The sequence below is a fragment of the Geotrypetes seraphini genome, chromosome 13 (genome assembly GCF_902459505.1).
Source record: "Geotrypetes seraphini chromosome 13, aGeoSer1.1, whole genome shotgun sequence".
In the NCBI taxonomy this organism is placed as follows: domain Eukaryota; kingdom Metazoa; phylum Chordata; class Amphibia; order Gymnophiona; family Dermophiidae; genus Geotrypetes; species Geotrypetes seraphini.
Window position 1 is genome coordinate 59788166 of NC_047096.1, and position 20736 is coordinate 59808901.

Genomic DNA, 20736 nt, shown 5'->3' on the forward strand with positions numbered 1-20736 from the left:
GGACCTGACTCCCCCTCCAACCCTCCCATCAGAAATTCCATGGTGGTTCAGTGAACTCCCCCCTCCAACCCAATCTCCCTCCAACCTTGAGAAATTCCCTGGTGATCCCAACCAACCCAGGCCCTGGACCAGGCTGGGCTGAGCCCCTTGGCAAACACATTGCTCTAGTGGCCTAGTGAAATTCCTCCCCTCCCCTCATCTCATACCTTTTGTAGTTGAAGGCAACAGATAATTTCCAGCTACTGACCAAGATCCAAATGCCGGTGTTTAATATTTGGGTCATATTCTGCCCACAGCTTACATCATTTTTAAGATTGTTGATCATCGTGGGCCGAATATCAGCCCAGTAATTTGAGGTTTTTTTCCTATTCTCTAGGATCTATTGTATGTCCTTGGATCCTGCTTTAACTGAACTATTTTGAAATTGGTAGATCTCGATACATTTTTCCTTTTTTCCCCTTTGTATTTGGATAGATATGCTGCTTTTTCTTTTCTTACTTCAAGCGAAATTTGATGTACGACTTATAGATTTCAATAAAAATCAATAAACTGCAACTTACAGAGGGGAAAGGGATTTCAGGATGCGTGCTGGTTGGGTTGTAGGGCTCCTCCAGAGAAATGCTGCTGGAGTGTTGCTGAGAAACATCAGGGGAGTCCAAAAACCCCGAGGAGCTCACATACCCATCAGTCTCGCAGTCAGCTGAAACGTGAAAAATAAAACACATTATTTACATGCACAACTTGTTCCTCTGCAAGTATCCGGTGTGTCTACAAGCATCGACTTATGCGCTATCACATTTGGCGGGAAAGACTCAATGAACCATTAACCAGCCCCCTCCCATCCTTCCTCATGCCTCGTTCTTGCATTCCATGGCTAATTAGTCTGTCCTGAGGGCCTGAAGTTTACATGGGTTGTACAGGAGGCACCTTGAACCTGTTTCTGGCTAGAACCAGGAGAACGCATCTATCGCTTTCCTCAACATCAGCACTTTAAAAAGGGAACTCTAAAATGTTTTGGCGTTTGATCAAAGATCTGCTGTAATCTGGCCCTGAAAACTCACAGACTCAGGAACGTGCCTGGAGGCAGCACTGAAAGGAATCACCCGGTCTCTTTAGTTTGCATTAGAAGAGAAAATCAGATGACCTTAAGCTGTTTCTTGTGAGCAGCTCAAGCAAAGCCGCATTGTTCCAGCTTCTTAACTATGTAATCCAGTTTTAACAATTGCCCAACCACACCAGTTTGACGTATTTAAGATTAAGTTCAGTTGCACATGAATGGCAAACTGTGATTCTGATGGGACTGGACTGGGATTTCGCACTCTCTTTTCAGGAGTAGCTCAAGGTGAGTCGCATTCGGGTACACTAGGGATTTCCTGGTAACCCACAGCAGGAGGGACGGCAGCGCCACAAATTTTGGGCTCTATCCATCCATGTCAAAAACCAGCCAGTGCAGAGGGCGATCCAGGGCAGGGGCAGGGAGACGCCAGGAGTTACATGGCTGCTAGCAATGGGCATTGTTGGTGTCCGCACTGCACATAAGGCTGTCCTAACTTTGGTTGCTTATATATATGAAGGTGCCAGCGTTGACTATCGGCCAGCTTCAGGGTGGCAGCCTGAATCTTTCTCTATTCTCCCTTCCCACCCCCAAAAAGATCATTCCCCTTTCCCACCCCTACCCCCGAATTGCATATCCCCCAATCCCTCCAACAGGATCATCCCCCCTCTCCTTATAGAAGATCATAACTTCCTTCTGAACTGCACCACCAAGATTATTCCTCCTTCCAAACTTCCGTCATCAAAATCCCCTCACAACTTCCCCAACAAGATCATTCCCCCTCCCGAACTCCCCGCCAACAAGATCATTCGGGGGGTCCTGAACCGTCGAAACAAGAGCATATGCCTTTGACCCCCCCCAAAAATAAGGTCATTCCCACTCCTGAACTCCCTCCCACTGTGATCATATCCCCTTCCTGAACTAACCCCAACAAAATCATTCCCCCCTCCTGAACTTCCCCAAATCATTCCTTCTTCCCGAATTCCCTCATAAATATGATACCCTTCACAACTGCCTCAAAAAGATCATTCCCCCTCCCTAGCTCTCTCCAAGATCATATCCCCCTCCTGACCCCTTCCCCCAACATGAGCCAGGCCTCCACCTCAATCCCCCTTTCCAATATAAGTCTGGCTCCATCTTGGTTCCCCTCCCCACAAGGAGCCTGGCCCCCTATTTGACCCTGCATGGGAAGCCCCCTTCTAGATCATAAGAACATAAGAATAGCCTTACTGGGTCAGACCAATGGTCCATCAAGCCCAGTAGTCTGTTCTCACGGTGGCCAATCCAGGTCCCTAGTACCTGGCCAAAACCCAAAGAGTAGCAATATTTCATGCTACTGATCCAGGGCAAGCAGTGGCTTCCCACATGTCTGTCTCAATAACAGACTATGGACTTTTCTCACCCCAGTAGGCCCTCCAGGGTAGGCCGGGCAGGAGTGAACCTCAATTGTTTCTGCCCATACCAGCTCCAGGTACAAAATGGTGACCATATCCTCTAGCAGTTGTCTTGCAGTACTACTGTTAGAGGTCAGCCTTCCATATAAGGAGAGACAGAGGAAGGGAGAGCAGTTGTATGTTCAGCTGCTCAAGATGGCACAGCACAAATGAGAAAGACAGCAAACCCTGCCCTGGATAAGGAAAGATATCTTAGAAGTCCTCGTGCTCTATGAGAGTTCCTCATGGAAGCGAGGGTTTGAGCCTGCCACGTTTAACAAGTTTCTAGCTAAATAACCACGCCGTGAAGCAGTGATTTGCATTACGAAACATGCGTGGCGGCGGCAGTGCATTTTGAACATTGCAGATGGCTATTAAAAGTTTTCATGACGCCATGTTGCTAAGATAAGTGAAAAAATATATAAAGATAAGTTAAACACATTAACTAAAGCATTTTAAAATCACTTATTTAATTCAAATACTTGAGCTGATGAGGAAGCCCAGCGGCAAAGGAACTTTATAAACTGTTCTGATGGCTCTAGTAATGTGTAAGTTACAATGATAGATAAACAATTACAAGAAGATTGAGGAAAGAACTACGTTATTTCTTAATCAACATGCAATTTTTGGTTAATTTAGACCACAATTAAATATATTTTGACCAGTTAACGTGCTCTACGACTGGCATCTGGGTTATGTGGAGAGCATTAACTGGACAGAGTATATGGGCAGGCTCAACCATTAGACAAGACCAGGCAGTCACTCAGGGCAGCAAAGAGCAGCCACAGTAGGTTCTGACAGACAGACAATCTCAAAGAACCATCAGCACATCCTTTAATCTGCATTAAAAGTTTTAACCGCACTTTGGTTTGCCAACAGCACGGTGTACAAAATATAAAACCAGAAAAAGAAAGGAACGCCATAAAAAAATAGGAAAGCAAAAGAAGAACACTAAAAGAACAAAAGAAAAATAAAATATAAAATTAATTACACTTTTCCCTCCGCATTCGTGGTGGATGTGGGCGGAACATAGCCGCAAATATGGAAAAACCGCTAATAACTTTTTATATGTTATTCGCGGTTTTTTGTAACAGCCAGCGGTTTTGTGATTAAAACTGTGAATAACTTTTCAAGCAGCGATTCCCAGCGATTTTCTGCATGCATGCTGGGAAGCAGCATTTCTCTCTATTGATGATGGGAAGCAGCGTTTTTCTCTGTGCATGCTGGGAAGCGGCGGTTTTCAGGGTGAAGGATTTGAAGCATCGATTTGGTGGGAGAAAGCATGGAAGTAGCGATTTTCAGAGTGAATGTTGGTAAACGTTAAACTTTTTTTTTGGTACAGTAAAAGGAAAGGAATTTTAATCATGTAATTTTTTTTGGGAGGGGCGGAGTCAGCATGTGAAAAATCACGACTAAGTGAAACCACGAGTGCAGAAACCGCGAATACAGAGGGAGACGTGTAAATCTAAATAATTAAATCTCAAAGAAAAATAAATATGTTAAAAACAGGATCATAATTTACAAAACATTCTCACAGAAATGCTAAACCAAAAAGATGCGCTGTAACCAGTGATCAAAATTTTATGTAAGACAGTTCTTAACGAATTGTAACTGGAAGAGAATTCCACAGGCGAGGAACTGCTGTGAAAAAGGCAGACCTTTGCGTCGATGCCAAACGTACCAAATGAACGGCAGGCAAAGCCAATTGATGAGAAGCCAATGAACGTAGGCTAAGAGAAGTCTTATAGGGAACTAATAATTTTCCTAAGTAATCTGGTTGACCTGATTGTGATGCTTTATAGGAAAGGGTTAAGGCCTTATGCATAAGTCGAAATTTAACAGGAAGCCAATGGCACTCCATTAACAGGATTAAACATGATTGCTGAATTTAATTAATAAACTCTTGGGATGGGGTTGCAGCCTAGGTGCCTGAAAGTTAGTTGAGGTGGGGGTATAATGTTGGCCAGTTAGGCTTTTCCTGTCAATATGTAGTATTTCACCATCCAGTCCTGGTTCAGTGTATATGAACTGGTGTTTCTAGTTTTCTTGAGGAAGGCAGCAGGAAACTCAAAAGTCCAAATCCATGCATGCACAGGCAGCAAAACCAGGACTGGATCAACCTATATGGCAGACTTAGGGTGAATGAGTGCAAGACAGATAAATGAAAGGGTATGTGGTGAGAGGCATGACAGTTCGGTTCCCACATCTGCGTCAGGAGCCGGGGAGGCTTCGTGACTTATGACCAGGATGCCCTTAGGATTGCAAAAGCTGCAAGAACAAGGCTTTTACGCAGAGCACAAACTTAGAATTAAAGGTTTTCTGACCTACAAAATGACTGGTCTCAATCTGTGCCTGGCAAAATTACCATTACTTTCACGTTTAGCTACTATTTATCCAAACAGATACAGAGGGAGAGATTTGCAGAGTGGGGCAATTAATTTTATTAGCGACAATCCTTTACTTATTGTTTTTTTATTGTTGCCAGTATATAACATACTAAAGATGATGTTAACCCAGTGGCGTACCTAGCATATGTGACACCCCCCATCTATATGAAAAATATGATTTTTAGTAACAATCCACATATCACACAAGAGTGTACCTAGGAAAAGGCAGCATCTTAAACACTGCAGTGAGCACCAGAACACTAACACATACATTGTAAAACTAAACAAGCCAGATCCCGCACAGTCAATTGATCCTGCCTTTTCATACACACAGAACAGAGATACACCCTCGCCCAATATGGAATAATCACTAACTAAAAATAGAAATATGTAGACAAAAGTTAAACTGAACCGCCAAGAAACCAGACTCTGCATACAATGCAACACCCAAAAACAGTGACATGTCCCCTAATACTGTACAAAATATAAAGACAATAGATGTAAATTTGAAAAAAAAAACTGATACATAACAATCACCACTTTACAAATTAACAAATAAAAATAAAACAAATAATGAGAAATAAGAAAATACAATTTTATTGGATTATTCCATTTTTCAATTAGCTTTCAGAGGCCGAATCTTTCTTCAGAACAGTACAGTATACTGCTGTTATGGTATCCTGTCCTGAGGAAAGGGGTTTAGTCCAAAAACTGCCTTATTTCCATTTCCTATTTATAAACTTTTATCAATACAGTTACAATACTACTTGATTCTATGTAAAGCAACAACAACAAAATCTTTCTACCTTTTGTCGTTTCTGCTTTAAACATCTTTTCTTTGCTCTCTTCTTTTTATGCAACATCTGCCCTCTCTTTGCCCCTTCCACCCAGCATCTGCCCTCTCTCTACCCCTTCCATCTACTGCCCACACTCTCTCTGCCCCTTCCATCTACTGTCCACCCTCTCTCTCTTCCATATGGCTCAGCTTAGAGGGAACATTGGTCAGGACCAGCTCTGCTGCTTTTCGTAATGGAGAGAGAGAGTGGGGACCTAAAAAGTGAGGGTGGTGGGATGATAGAGGTGGGAAAGGAGACAACTATTTTTACATTAACTCTCAACCAGAAACTACAGTTATCCGACATCAATCCCCATAGGTGCTGGATAACTGAAATTCTACTGTAATCTGCCATGAACAGTAGAATGAGTGGAATATACATTTTTTTAAATAAATAAAATGTAAGTACCTAGGTTGTAGAATTACCATCTGTATATCTAGTGGGGTAAAACTAGAACTGGCTCTACCTGCCTTTCATAACTTGGAACCATCTGCTTTCTCAAGGGACAAATCGGAGGTTCATCAATCCCACTGTCCTGTTTCTATCAGTGACCAACCCAGGTCACAAGTACCTGGCAGAAACCCAAATAGTAGCAACATTCCAGAGTTAAGATTGTGATATAATAATGCCTCTTTCCACCAGTGCCTAAGAGCCAAACTCATCAGTGATGTCACAATGTCTTGATTGTCCTATACTTGGCTCACATAAGAACATAAGAGCTGCCATACCAGGAAAGACTGAAGGTCCATCAAGCCTGGTATCCTGATTCCAACAGTGGCCAACCCAGGTCACAAGTACCTGGCAAGATCCCAAAAGAGTAAAACAGAATTTATGCTGCTTATACTAGAAATAAGCGGTGGATTTTCCCAAGTCCATCTTAATAATGGCTTATGGACTTCTCTTTTAGAAAATTATCCAGACCTTTTTAAAACTCTGCTAACCTAACTGCTTTCACCACATTCTCTGGCAATGAAACGTAAAGTTTATTTACGTAATGAGTGAAGACATATTTCTCCAATCTTTAGAGCTTTTCTGATGTAATGTGAAAAACAAAACTGCATGAGCCAAATCCAATGAGTAATTTGGAAACATACGGTATTTGATGTCAGAGTTACAATCTATGAAAGCTTTCCCTCCCTCTCAGTCTTCATTATGGAGCGTGACCTGGTTTCTGCCTCACTGTTGATTGATTAATTGGCAAAAGCCAGGACTACACCTCCCCGCACACAATGGGGCAAAGCAGGACTGGCTCTGGTTGTCTCCCATGACTCGGACTATGGCGTTGCGTTGCAACCATGTAACTCTCCTTCACTATGTTGTTTCAAATTTAAAATTAGATTAATCGCTTACATAAAATTCTAAGTGATGTACAATTAAAATGAGGGAAAGCCAAATAATTGTCTAAAATATATAAAGGAAAAAGAGTGAACTACAATTTGTATAGGACAGAGACAAAATAAAAAGGGTAGAACGAAATGGCATGGAAAAGAACCTTGAGAGAGAAAAAAGAAAGAGTTTAATGCTCATTGCCAAAGATAAGGTGAATACTAAAAGTTCAGAGATGAATCGAATTAAAACTCAAACGCATCTTTAAAAAGAAAGCTACTTATCCTAGAAATCGCCTTAAACCTGTATTGGAAAAGTGTGATTAAGAAATTCTGATTAGATGAGATTAGGCAGCCACAAGCTTACAGGTTGCTGAGGAGTAGCTGGTGTGTCTGAAGGGGAAGTGCTGGTGTTGATCTGCCTCCGGTTCTTCTGCTTCTGGAACGAAGCTGCCACTGAACATGGAGTCTGCTGAGCTAGGGGTGGCAGGGACGGACTGCACCAGGGGCAAGGTTTCACTGGTGGGCGGGCTCTGCCCCTGTGGGGACCGCAGCTCTTCCAGGAGCTTCCAGATGTTCTGCTGCTTCTCCTCCTCTCTTTTCTTCAGCTCTTCCTGGGCACGCTTCAGCTTCTCTCGCTTCCGCTTGATGGCCACAACCCGGTCACGGATAGTCTTGGCCACCAGTTTGTAATCTGCATCATATATGAAGCCCAGCACCACCTGAAAACACATATAAGCAACTTAGTAATGCTATAGAAATGAATACTAGTAGTAACTTCTGTGGGGAGAGAGACATGAGAGATGCTGAATTATTAGTGAAAGAACGGGGAGAGAGTAAAAATAAGAGATGCTGGACTGCAGGGTAGAGAGGGGGGAGAAGGGAGACATACTGACCTGGATGGAAGAGAGGGAGAGAAATTAGAGGCCAACTAAATTGCAGCTTCAATTACAGTGCCAAAATTAGCCCAAAATCCTCTTTCTGCATGGTTTTGGTTTCCACTGAAACAGGCCACATGTTTTTGGTAAAAGCAAAAATTTGTGCTTTAGTTTCCCTCCAAACAGACTTGCCTCTCTCCATCCACCACGCCACCTACCTGTAAAGGCCTCCTCAGGCCTAACTTACATTCCCTGGTGGTCCAAGAGCATAATCAGAGCAGGAGTGATTCCCAGTTCCTCTCTACATGTTGTCTGTGCTCTCAAAATGGCTGCCGTGATGTCTAGTGGCAAGACTGCCACAAGAGGTCATGGCAGTCATTTTGGAGATGATATAGGCAAGAGTGCCCCGTCTACACCACTAGACCACCAAGGATTGTAAAGTAGTCGGGTGTAGTGGGGGACAACTCTGCAATTTTTTTGTGTGTAAAATGATTACAAGTAATGTGATCTTGCATAGCATTTTATATGGTAAATAAAGTGCTCCAAATAAATGCTTTTGATGCAACAATTTAGCAGGAATTTAAGTCTGTAAATTTGGGATAATAAGCTCCTTAGGAATTAGCCTCTCTGTGGAGAGATGACATCAGCTGTCACTCCAAGTGTGGCACATAGTCAGCTACTGTGGCTTTTCGTTTCAGTTTTCATTAGCTGAGGTCCATGTGGGTGGAGGCCATTTTGCTTGAAAGTAAAATATGGTCAGTGGCGTAGCAAGGGTAGGTGGCGCCCTCCCTTCCCATCCCCGTCCCTCTTTAAATCTTCACCAGCGCGAGCAGCTTCTCCGGCCTTCTGTTCGTGCGGAATTGCCTTTTCCTCTGCCATCACTTCCTGGTCCCACGACCTGGAAGTGATTTCAGAGGAAGCCAGGCCTGCGCGAATAGCAGGCCAGAGTAATTGCTCGTGCTGGTGAAGATTTAAAGAGGTACAGGGGGCGGGAAAGGGAAGTTGTGAGCGTGGCGTGGGGGGCAGAGAGGTGCCAGCGCCCCTATCAAAACGGGACCCAGCACGGTCCGTTCCCCCCCCCTTTACTACTCCACTGAATATGGCCTCTCATTATTTAAGTTATTATAAACATTCTGGCTTGGATAGTATTTGGGCAATTCTAAAGTATTTTCAAGCTCTGTTGGATATGATTAAAATGCAGTCTTTTAATCAAACTTGTGGCATGAAGAAGCTAGATTCTATGAGAGAGGAATCTGCACTGATTGCTTTCAAGCTTTAAGTACTAGTCAAGCCTTTAGTGTTAGCAGGGAAATGGTATTCCAATGAAAAGAAGAAAATATATTAGAAAATAATTTGAGAAATGTATTGCTCTTGATTGTAATTTTTCAGAGCATATAGTCCTCCCATTCAGTAACATCAATGGGCTATTTGTGCCTCAGTCTGCAGTGTAAAGCAGAGTCTGGATTCCTTTACCCTTTTTTAGTAAGAACCGAAATCAAGCTTGTCCTTGGTCAGTTTTATAAATTACAAAATAGGAAACATCTCAATGCTATTTTTTCTCGTTACTTGGGTAAACATAAAAAGCTGGGCCAGTTGTCCCCGTATTGCCAGTGGGTTGAGGGCGGGGGTTTGGGGGTGGGGGGTGTTGGGTTGGGGGGTTGTTTCTAGTTCAGTTTTGGAGGGCTCCAGGCTATCTGAGTACAGGCCTGGACTCTCACTATTATCTGGGATTTCTAGTTGGGTGCTACCATGCTATTCCGTACTGAGGCATGGTACTGTGAACATAATTGTGTTCTCTCGGTTCTGTGTATATCATTTATGTTGGTGCATAAAAGAAAGTTTATATAAGTTTATGTGATGGCAGGGCAGATTGATGGAGGGGCGGGGAGAGATTTAAGGGGTTTTCGATGTGATGCGTTTTCTGTTAAGTGAATTAAGGAAATTATTTGAACTGTATCTGTTTCAGTGAATACTATTCTATATTTGTATTCAATAAAAATTGTTAAAGTAAAAAAAAAAAAAAAAAAGCTGGGAATTATGATTTTTTTTTTACACAGTCTCACAAAGTTCCTGTCTCGGAGGATATTTAACTACATTAATACATCTGCATTGACTTGGAAACCTAAACATGCTAGACTTGTTGAAATGTCCTTGTTCAAAATGGCTGTCCTAGTTTCTGGGACCGGTGGGTGGTAATCTCCAGAGGGTTTAGCAGAGGGTTGCCAACTGCAAGGTCTGACAATCCCCCAGTGGGCTTTATTGGTTCACATTCACACAATCAAACTTTAGCCGAAATCAGGCAAGTTTCTGCTGTATTTTCAGTTTTGGACGAAACTGGAAAAAAATTAGTTTGGATTGGCCTCTATGAGAAATGCTGGGTGGCGGCAGAAAGAAGAGAGACAAAGAGATGCTGATCACATGGAAGTGAGGAAAGCATAGGGTAAAGAGAGACTCCGCTGGGGGTGGGGGGAGAAAGCGCAGAAGCTGGACACAGGAAGGTGATGTTGGGCATTGGGACATGAACATATAAGGGCAATACTAGGTGGAGAGGGAGTAGGGAAAACGAGGGGTGATATTGGATAGGGAAGGGGTAGAGAGGCAGGGAGAGGGTTATGGACACAGAGGAAAGATACAGAACAAAACAGGGAGCATAGGGACAGAGACACAACAGTAATGTTGGACATGGTGGTGGGAGGATGAGGTCACAAAGCAGTCAGGGGAAGGGGTATGGACACAGAAAAGATGCTGAACATTGAGTGGGGTAGATAGGGACACAAGAAAGGGAGATGGATGATGGACATGGAGAAAGAAGAACTTCAAATGGACAGGAGACACTGGTAAGAATTAAGAGAAGAAAGAAGAAAACAGGACCAATAGAATAAAAAATAAATAAAATGACCCCACAACAAAGGTAGAAAAATACTTTTGTTTTCTATTTTCTGATTACAATGTCAGTTTTTAAGAATATACAACCGCCGTAGTCTTAGGCATGGGTGGAGCTCAGTGCTGAAATTTAGAAGAGGACTCCAAAACCAACTCAAGCCATCTTTATATTTTGCATGGGGAAATCCATCTCTTTCTGTTTCTCTGAGGTTTCATTTTAATTTCTTTGTTTAAATGTCTTTATTGAATTTCATAAAATACAATAATTCAACACTAATCTAATGACATTTGAGCTTTTCCCCCCTCCCCCCCAACAAAATGGTAAAAGTAGATGAATTGGGAAAGACAAGTCAATTAGCACGTATTCTATAATAGTCATCTAAAAGAGCCCAAACCCTCTTAAAATATCGAACTGAACATCGCCCAACAGCAGCTACTTCTTCATATTTACCCGTAAGACAAACTCTCGCCCACCATGCAGGAAAAGAAAGAACTGCACGATTTTTCCATTCTGATAAAACATGCTCCAACTCAACAAGGTTTCCATGAACTGCATTAAGTCGAGGCCCTCTGCCCCCACTCAAGCAACCAGAACACGCATTTAATTTCTGTCTACATATTCCTACTATATTTCCAGTTTGTGGTCAGTTATTCTGTTGTTGGTTTCTATGTTCTGTGTGTGTGTGACCAAGGCCAGGAATTCTTTTAGCACGACTTTTCTATTTAGCTTTCTGTAGTTATTTGACTTGTTCAATTTTCCCCCAACAGAAGTTCTGTGACCCTCTGAAATATTTAGGGCATTGCCTTTTTGTAGGTAGGGTCTTTTTGGGGGGGAAATTAGCGCTGGCTTGGTGGATCTGATCTAGGTCTCAAGTAACTTCTTGCAGCGTTCTATGACTTCATAGGCGATCAATGGGTTACGGCAACTATCCTTCTCTCTGGCCCTCTTTTCTTTTGGCACCCCCCCCCCTAGCATCTCAGGGCCCGCCTGGAGGACCTTCACACACAGGCGGACATTGACATGATGATATCATGTATGCATGTGATGTCATCACAGCAATATCCACGCACTTCCAAGTGCCTTGAGCCACGGCCACTATCTTTAGTGTGCCAAGGCTCGAAAAAGTTTGCAGACACTGGGTTACGGCTACAGCCTCAGCACCCTGAGATTATGGGTTCAGATCCTGCGCTGCTCCTTGTGACCCTGGGTACATTAGATAGGCTGTGAGCCTGCCGGGACAGATAGAGAAAATGCTTGAAGTACCTGAATGTAAACAGCAAGCGATATGTAAATACAGTGGAACCTCGGTTTGTGAGTGTTTTGCAAGATGAGCAAAACACTTAGCAAACTTTTGTCTCGCAAACCGAGCATGTTCCGATACACGAGCACCTCCCCCCCGCTCTAACCGGCATCGCAACCCCCAGAAGGCCTTGAGCATGTGCAGATGCTCAAGGCCCAGCCCAGGCAAGAGGTGGGAGCTTTCTTTCACTTGCACAAGCAGCAGATGGGGTAAAGAGTATGTTTGGGAGGGAGGACGGGTGGATGCCGCTTCCAGCACGGGGGTGCGATGCGGTTCTCACGGGGGGGGGGGGGTGTTCGCGGTGGGGGGGTTTGCGATGCCTGTTCGGGGGGTGTGATGCCGGTTAGAGCGGGGGGGAGGGGGGTGATGGAGCAGTGCCGGTAGCCTCGGGAGGAGGAAGTAGAACGAATCAAAGTGAGTTTCCATTCATTCCTATGAGGAAACTCGCTTTGATATATGAGTAACTTGGTTTACGAGCATGCTTCTGGAACGAATTATGCTCATAAACCAAAGTTCTACTGTACTATAAATAAATAATGATCAATAAAGTGGACTGTGCAGATGTAGCCCATTGGTTGCTGCAGAGGATAGTGAAGTCCAGTCATGTTAACTGGTGTGAGAACAAAACAAAGCAAAAGTTAAAAGGAAGATTATAGCATTCCTTTCTGGATTCTTCTCGAGGCTGCTGGCATTAAAACATCACAAGCTAGCATAGAAACAGAAACAAAGTGTAGCAGGGCAGGGTGTCCCGCTAATCCAAAGAAGCCACAAACGCTACAAGAAAGCATTACTGCAAAGTAAATTTGATCTGGGAATTATGCCATCACGTTTCCTGCCTCCGACTGGAAGGAATTCTCCTCTGTGAGGGGGAGAGGTGAATGCCGATATTCTAAACTGGGATAGGCACAGAGGGTCACCAGTGTGGTAGGGAAAGCCAGAGATTATTTGGGCTCTAGGGCAACAGGACAGCAAGGAACTGGGAATATTAAAAGAGTAGCTTAACAGCACAGAGGAGTTCCATTCCCTTTACCATCTTGGTCACTCTTCCTTGAACCTTTTCTAGTGCCACTATATCTTTCTTGCGATAAGGAGACCAGAATTGAATGCAATATTCTAGGTGAAGTGGCACCATGGAGCGGTACAGGGACATTATAACATTCTTAGTCTTGTTAACCATCCCTTTTTTAATAATTCCTAGTATCCTGTTTGCTTTCTTGGCTGCCACACACATTGGGCAGAAGATTTCATCGTATTGTCTACGATGACACCCAGATCCTTTTCTTGGGCGCTAATCCCTCCGGTAACTGTGATTCAGGTTATTCTTTCCAATGTGCTTCACTTTGCATTTGTCCACATTAAATTTCATCTGCCATTTGGACGCCCAGTCTTCCAATTTCCTAAGCTCCGCCTGCAATTTTTCATAATCCACATGCGTTTTAACAACTTTGAACAGTTTAGTGTCATCTGCAAATTGAATCATCTCACGCGTCATTCCAATTTTCAGATCATTTATAAATAGGTTAAATAGCACCGGTCCCAGTACAGACCCCTGGCTCTTGCTTGCTTTCTTGTCTTGCTTTATGGTTGTTATTTGGTATTCACAATAAAGGATATCTTTTGAAATTTTTTTTTAAAAAGATGGTAAGGGTAAAGGGTCATAGATTTGATATACCGCCTTTCTATGGTATAATCAAAGCTTTTTACATATACTATATGCAGGTCGACCGCCAGAAGAACTAACACATCGATTCTGGAAGAGATGAAACCTGCTGTCACTCGAAGCCTAAATGATGAAGTTACAACTGCCTTATTTTGGTCACACAATCAGAAGAGAGAGATCACTGGAGAATAATAATAACTTTATTCTTCTATACCGCCACAGTCGAATGACTTCACATCGAAGAAGGCTGGACAATCAGCAAATTACAGCATGCAAGAAGAGGGGATACAACTTATTACATAAGAAGTAGATAAAAGGACAGCATATTACACCGAGATTAACAGAGGGAAAAATAACATTGTAAGTGGAGAGGCTTCTGATTAGGAGATGAATTTATCAAACAATACGGTTTTGATTGATTTCCGGAATGCGCTGTAGGTCAGTCTGGCTCCATTGATGTAATTTGCCCAGCCAGGACTGCTGTTTGTTTGCTTGGAACATGAAGGATCTGTCCAAAAAGGATTTGTATTTGCAGCCTGTGATCTTTGGATATGTAAATATGTTTCGGTTTCTGGTTGGTCGTGTGGGATTGTGTAGTATGAAATGTGGTAGTAGGTAAGAAGGTGCTAGTTCCCAGACCTGCTTGAAACAAATACAGACAAACTTGAACAGTACTCGCGCTTCCAATGGTAACCAGTGCAACCTTTTGTAGTAAGGGCTAATGTGGTCGTTTTTCCTCAATCCGAAGATCAAGCGATCATATTTGGGAAGATCGAAGGAACGCAGATCGAAGGGGACTGGGAAAAATTTGTCCCATGTCATTCTGTACTGGACACGTTGAAAACAACCATGGGGATGACGTGGAGGACCTTTCTGGACTAGCACAAAACCGATTTCTTTTTATATCCGCAATTCATCAAATCACAAGGACTCGAGCACGAGTCGATGATATCTAATAACATATGCAGGTGGTGCATAGGCAGGAGCAAGTATGCATTGCCCTGCCTTCCATCTTAAAGGTGCATGGGGAGAGGGTCCAGAGAGTCCAGGAGGGGGCTCACTAGACCACCAAGGCCATTTGTGGGGGTTGGGCGATCCACTAGACCAGCGTTTCTCAACTTAATTCCTCGGGGCACACCCAATCAGTCAGGTTTTCAGGATAATCTCCCTCTCTATATTAGAGAAGAAAAGAACTTAACTAAATTCAAGACTAAGCTTAAAAGTTTTCTTTTCAATGACGTTTTTAGTTAATAAATGACTTTACATTCCTTCTTAACCTTATATCTTTTTATTTGTACTTTACTCCCTTCCTTTTGTTGTAATCCTGAAATATAGAATTTGATACAGAATGTAACCCTTTAAATATATATTTCCTAGTGTTTCATGATTGTAAGTTTTTGTAATTATGTAATATTATTTGTCTATGTAATAATTATCCCAAGTTTTTATTTATTCATTTATGTTTGTACATCGCCTAGAATGTAGAATAGGCGATTAATCAAATTGCATAATAAACTTGAAACTTGATATCCACAATGAATATGCACGAGACAGATTTGCATACCAAGGAGGTAGTACATACAGATCTATCTCATGTATATTCATCATGAATACCCTGAAACCCAACTGGATGGGTGTACCCCATTGACTGGGTTGAGAAGCAGTGCACTAGACTACCAGAGTCATTTGCGAAGGTCATAGGTAGGATCAAGTGATGCCACCACTATTGAAGGGTCAGGGATGATAAGTGAAGGTGTCAGGGGTATCGCTACCATCTTTGGGGTCAGGGGTGTGGAATGCCTTGGGCCACTTCAGTGATTTGAGGAGAAATGTTGCACTTCAGATTATACTCTGTTCCTGTACTGCATCTTGATATCAGTCTCGAGTTGGCTGGAAAAATTGTAAAACACTGCGATAGACTTCATTGCATTTTTTTTTCATCAGGGAGCAATTTTTCATTCAGCTGTTTGCATGCCCACTAAATCTTCTTTTAGCACGCTGGTTTTACTTATACTAACCTTTGTTCCTACATTAAGGGCGTATGATTTGTGTGGTAAAATCAAGTGTAAGATCAAAAGAAAGAGTGGGGCAGGGACGTGAATCAACAATTTATTAAAAAATATAACATATACAGCATATACACAAAAGTTGATACATTCAACATATATGAAATATATGTCTGGTGAGGCATAGGACAGTCTTTAAATCCTCTGTTTCCGTCTTTCGGCTGAGACAGCCTTCCTCAGGGATATGTTAAACAGTTGGTCCCAGTCTGCCTCTCACATGTACAACCAAACAAAGAATCGCTACCAAAATCGCAAGTAGCAGTGGGGTCCAGTAAACAGAGGATTTAAAGACTGTCCTATGCCTCACCATACATGTATACTTCGTATAAGTTGAATGTATCAACTTTTGTGTATATGCTATATGTGTTATATTTTTTAATAAATTGTTGAGTCTCAGTTGGTTGATTTGTGTCCCTTCCCCACTCTTTCTTTTGATATTCTACTTTCTACATGGGGCCATTTTTCCTTCCTTCTTTTTTTGGACAAAATCAAGTGTAACCATTGTGCTAATGGATAGCGCAATTTCTCTATGTTGGCCTACTAGTCTCTTAACCTGTACAGATGACAGCAGAAGGGTGGATTATTTCAGCAAAGGTTGGTAGATGGAGGGGATGGGGAAGTGTTCCTTCTAATATAATTTTTTTCTTCATAAAATAAAATTCCTAAGCACTTAGAAAGATTACATTCATAATAAGTTAGTTGCTTTTCCATTAGATCATTTCCTTGTCTCACTTACTATTTAAACAGGTCAATTATTAATTAATCTTCAAACAGGAAGGCTGCAACCAGAGGCCAGACCTCTACCCACCTACTGAATGTGATATCAACGCGGTGTGTCTCAGAGATAAAATAGGACACCTCAAGAACAAGCACCAAGAGATCATGAACCTGCCACTAAGAATGCTTTGACTGCAGCAAGAGTGAGAGAAACCTAAACCAGCAACGAACGTCCCAAAATTCCTTGGCTTGCTTTCTTGAAAGAGGGAGACAATGGCTTCTAAGGGCAGCAGAATGGGGGCAATTTTGTAAGTAATTTTTCACATATGTTGCAATATCCACCACCTGACATTTCATTGCTAGAAACACGACAGCAGAAATACACATGAGGCGAGTCTATTTCAGTTGAAAGGAAACTCCAGAGTGAGAGGGCATGGGGTGAAGTTAAGAGATGATAGGCTCAGGACTAATCTAAGGAAATACTTTTTTACAGAAAGGGTGATAGATGCGCGGAACAGTCTCCCGGAAGAGGTGGTGGAGATAGAAACTGTGTCTGAATTGAAGGAAGCCTGGGATAGGCACATGGGATCTCTTAAAGAGAGGAAGAGATAATAGTCACTGCGGATGGGCAGACTGGATGGGCCATTTGGCCTTTATCTGCCATCATGTATCTATGTTTCAATAACCATAAAGCTTTATGAGCTCACAATGCAAGTGTTAAGAGCCTTAGCTTATAACAATAATGCTCTATGACCTCACAATGCAGGCGTAACGAGCCTTAGCCAATAGGGAGAGGAGGAGATGGTGGATACTGCGGATGAGCAGACTGGATGGGCCATTTGGCCTTTATCTGCCATCATGTTTCTATGTTTTAATAACCATAAAATTACTCCCACATGTTGGAGTTAGTTGGGATTTCATGCAAGAGAGTGATTCCACGGGAGACTCTGGAGGTGAATGATATAAAGAGTAAATATTTAACTGAGGGCTATTGTGGTAAATAACTCAGGGATGGTACTTAATAGGGTCATACCAATGAAGTCTCTGGAGGTAAGTGGTTAGGAAGGTGACTCTTTCTGTGAACCCAAGCTGAAATTGTGAGCGCTGTCACTCACCATCTCATGCGCCACCTCCTCTGCCACGTCCTTGTAGAGTTCAAACAGGAACTCAATAGCATTGTTGTCTTTGTACTTCCCATGAAGCTTCTTGGTATCGTCCATGCGCAGCCACAGTTTGAGACCAGGTTTGACGCCGTCATCTTCTTCAGCCAGTTCCACGTGGACTCCTGTGTCCTCCTGAAAAAACGTGTGCTCCAAGAGGTCCTGGATTGTGTACCTAGAGGGTATGACAACACGTCAACAGAAAGCACAATAACAGTACGACAAAGTAATTCACGCGATTATCTTGCTCTTTCCTATAGGTTCAGGGCCTTGCTAAAATCTCAGCTCTTTCCCAGGCCATATGGTAACCCTATCGAATTGTGAATTTCTCCTAGCCTGCACAGGTCTTGATTTTCCTTAATACTTAAAAGAGTTTGGTTGAGTGTCCTGTGGGGTGATTATGAGGGTGGGGATAAGTAATGTTACTTCTTTGAAGATTTATGACCAATATTTGTTATGTGTACTATCATATGTGTGTATTGTTCAGTTGACACTGTTTTGCTGGTAACTGCTTAATAAAAAGATTTAGAGATAATTTTGATTGCAACACATTCCCATTATCATTACTTGTTTAAAATCAGAAATCCAACATTATTGCAAACTGGCAACATTTTACTTGTTATCAACCTCCAGCTCCACAATCCTTGCAAGAGTTTAAAATTTCTGCCCAACAGTGAAACTGACCTGCACTTCGGCACACTTCACTCACAGACACAATAATATACCTTTCACTCTTGTTCATTCGAATGCAGCCCTCAATGATCTCTTTCAGCTCAGGGACCTTCACTTTGTAGAAGCTGTCTGGCTTCATTCCCTGAAAGGATTAAAAAGATATATACAGAAAAAAAAATCAGATTCCATATACTTAGCAAAATGTAGTAGTAATTAGGATTAGCCAGAAGGCCTGGAGGGGGGAAGCAGTGTTTTGCTGAAGCCCAGAGTTGGAGGTGACCTTCAGATGTCTGTCTTGAGAGGGCAACACAGTGATTTTCCATGATGGAGGGGAGGGGTTAGAAGGTGACTACTGCTAGGCCACAGAAGTGGTGGTAGTTGTCTCTCATGGGAAATGTATTTATTTACTTATTTAAAACTCTTAAATACCATTTACTGGCCATAAGTCACTCAAGGTGGTTTACAACAGTAGAGTCAAATTTAAGAGGAGACCCATGACACAAACAGACATCCTTTTCAACACCCCATTCCTTCAGCATCTCCCCTAAACCTTACCTTCATCTACCCACGGCTCCTTTAGTTCATGAAACATATTGGGGGGGGGGGGGGAACAAAGGCCCCTTATTTAGCCAATGGTAGTCATCAGTTTTTAAGGTGCTAAATGCGATGGGCTGAATTTGACCCTGAGATTGAAGGACAGGCCTCATCTGGACGCCAGCATTAAGTATCTGGGTATTGAAATAGTTATTGGGGCATTGACACTGAAAATCAGTGGTGTCTAGATAACATCCAAGGTTACCAGATGTAACATCCAGGGTTACCAGATGTTCAAATTTATCCGGACACGTCCTCTTTTTAGAGGACTGTCCAGGCATCCGGATGGGTTTTCAAAATCCAGCAGTTTGTCCAGGTTTTGAAACCATTGAGATTGAGGCCGTGTCTGGAGGGCATCTGCGCATATGCAGATGCGATGACATCACACACATGCGTATGATATCATCACATCCACGCATGCGCAGATGCCCTCCAGACACGGCCCCGAAGAGACAAGGTTTGGGTGGGGCTGGGGGCGGGACCAGAGGCGGAACAGGGCAGGACCACGCCTCTTCTTTTTTTGTTGTTGTTTTTTTTAAACTGGTAACTCTATTCCAAGTCTACCCCAACTCCATCCCTGTGTTACTCTGGAAATAAATGGATGGCGCTGTGGTTTGTCTCCCTGGAATTTCAGCAGAACTCTCCAGCTATATTCAGAACGTCTCCTCCCTAGTTATCTCCCACTGAATATTAGTTTCCAGGTTTTAAAATTTTTATGAAATGTAGAACAGTCTACCTCTAACCTCAAATTCCTCAGCAACATATTCCATAAGATGGAAACAGTTGACGAAAAAGCCCTTATCTGCATTTCTGCCTTCCTCGCCAGTTCCACCACCCACCCTGCCCTCCCTCACTGGAATTTACCAAGAAAGGTTATCTTGTAAAAAGCTCAGCCATGTCCCATGAAGGACCCGAAATGCTAGTCAGCCCTTACAAATGGACTCAACTTATCACTGGGCGCCAATGTAACTCCATCTAGATACCCAATAACAACCTGAATGCTACATTTTGGGCCGACCATAAATAAGCCATTGCAAAGCCTGATTTGCAAGCATATATGAATGAACCACTATCCAAAATACATTCTTCACCCACAATGGATGTAATTCTCATACCAATTTCAATTTTAAAAAGGTTACTTAGAGTAAAGGCACTGGTGCTCAACAGAGAATCCAAGGGAATAATGACTACAAAAGTGATAAAGGAGGTTTAAGAGGAAGAAGTCAACAAACCCTTTTTGGTTGATGTGATAATATCCCTTTCTCCAGACCTTAAGATTAGGAAAGGGATGGAGTATCGCAATGACTCTGTGGGGTGGCTGGCACCTTGACTACTGTATGCAAGTCTGGATTGATGTTCTCTGTTTTATTACTCATTCCTTTCCAAACAATTTCTAACATTATATTTGTTTTTGCTTTAAACAGTTGCCACATGCTGAGTTGAATATTTCAACATATTACTCACAATGATTACTTCCAAGATTCTCTTCTTGGGTGGTGGCTGCAGCATCCGGTACACCTAGAATATGAAGTATCTTTCTCTCTTTGCGTCACTTTTCACTTGGCCACATTAAATTTCCTCTGCCATGTAGAAACCCAGTTCTTCAGTTCAGCAATAGCCTCCTTGAGCTCCTCAATCTGCTCATATTTTTTTTCTGTTATCTGTAAATCTGGTCACGTCACTAATTGCTCCCTTTCCCAGATCATTATTGAAGATGTTCAAACACCACCAGTCCCAGGCTGGATTCCAGACACATTCCACTAGGCATGA

General features: G+C 42.6%; 1 protein-coding gene across 1 annotated transcript in view; it reads right to left on the reverse strand.

The window, feature by feature from the left end:
• The window catches only part of WNK4 (WNK lysine deficient protein kinase 4), a 233957-nt gene that overhangs the window by 56362 nt on the left and 156859 nt on the right, over positions 1-20736 (reverse strand). Inside the window, exons 5-8 of the mRNA XM_033917613.1 lie at positions 18426-18514; positions 17656-17875; positions 7403-7757; positions 561-700 (exon numbers count right to left, since the gene is read on the reverse strand). Of these exons, the coding sequence (XP_033773504.1) occupies positions 561-700; positions 7403-7757; positions 17656-17875; positions 18426-18514 (804 nt within the window). The remainder of the gene's footprint in view (positions 1-560; positions 701-7402; positions 7758-17655; positions 17876-18425; positions 18515-20736) is intronic.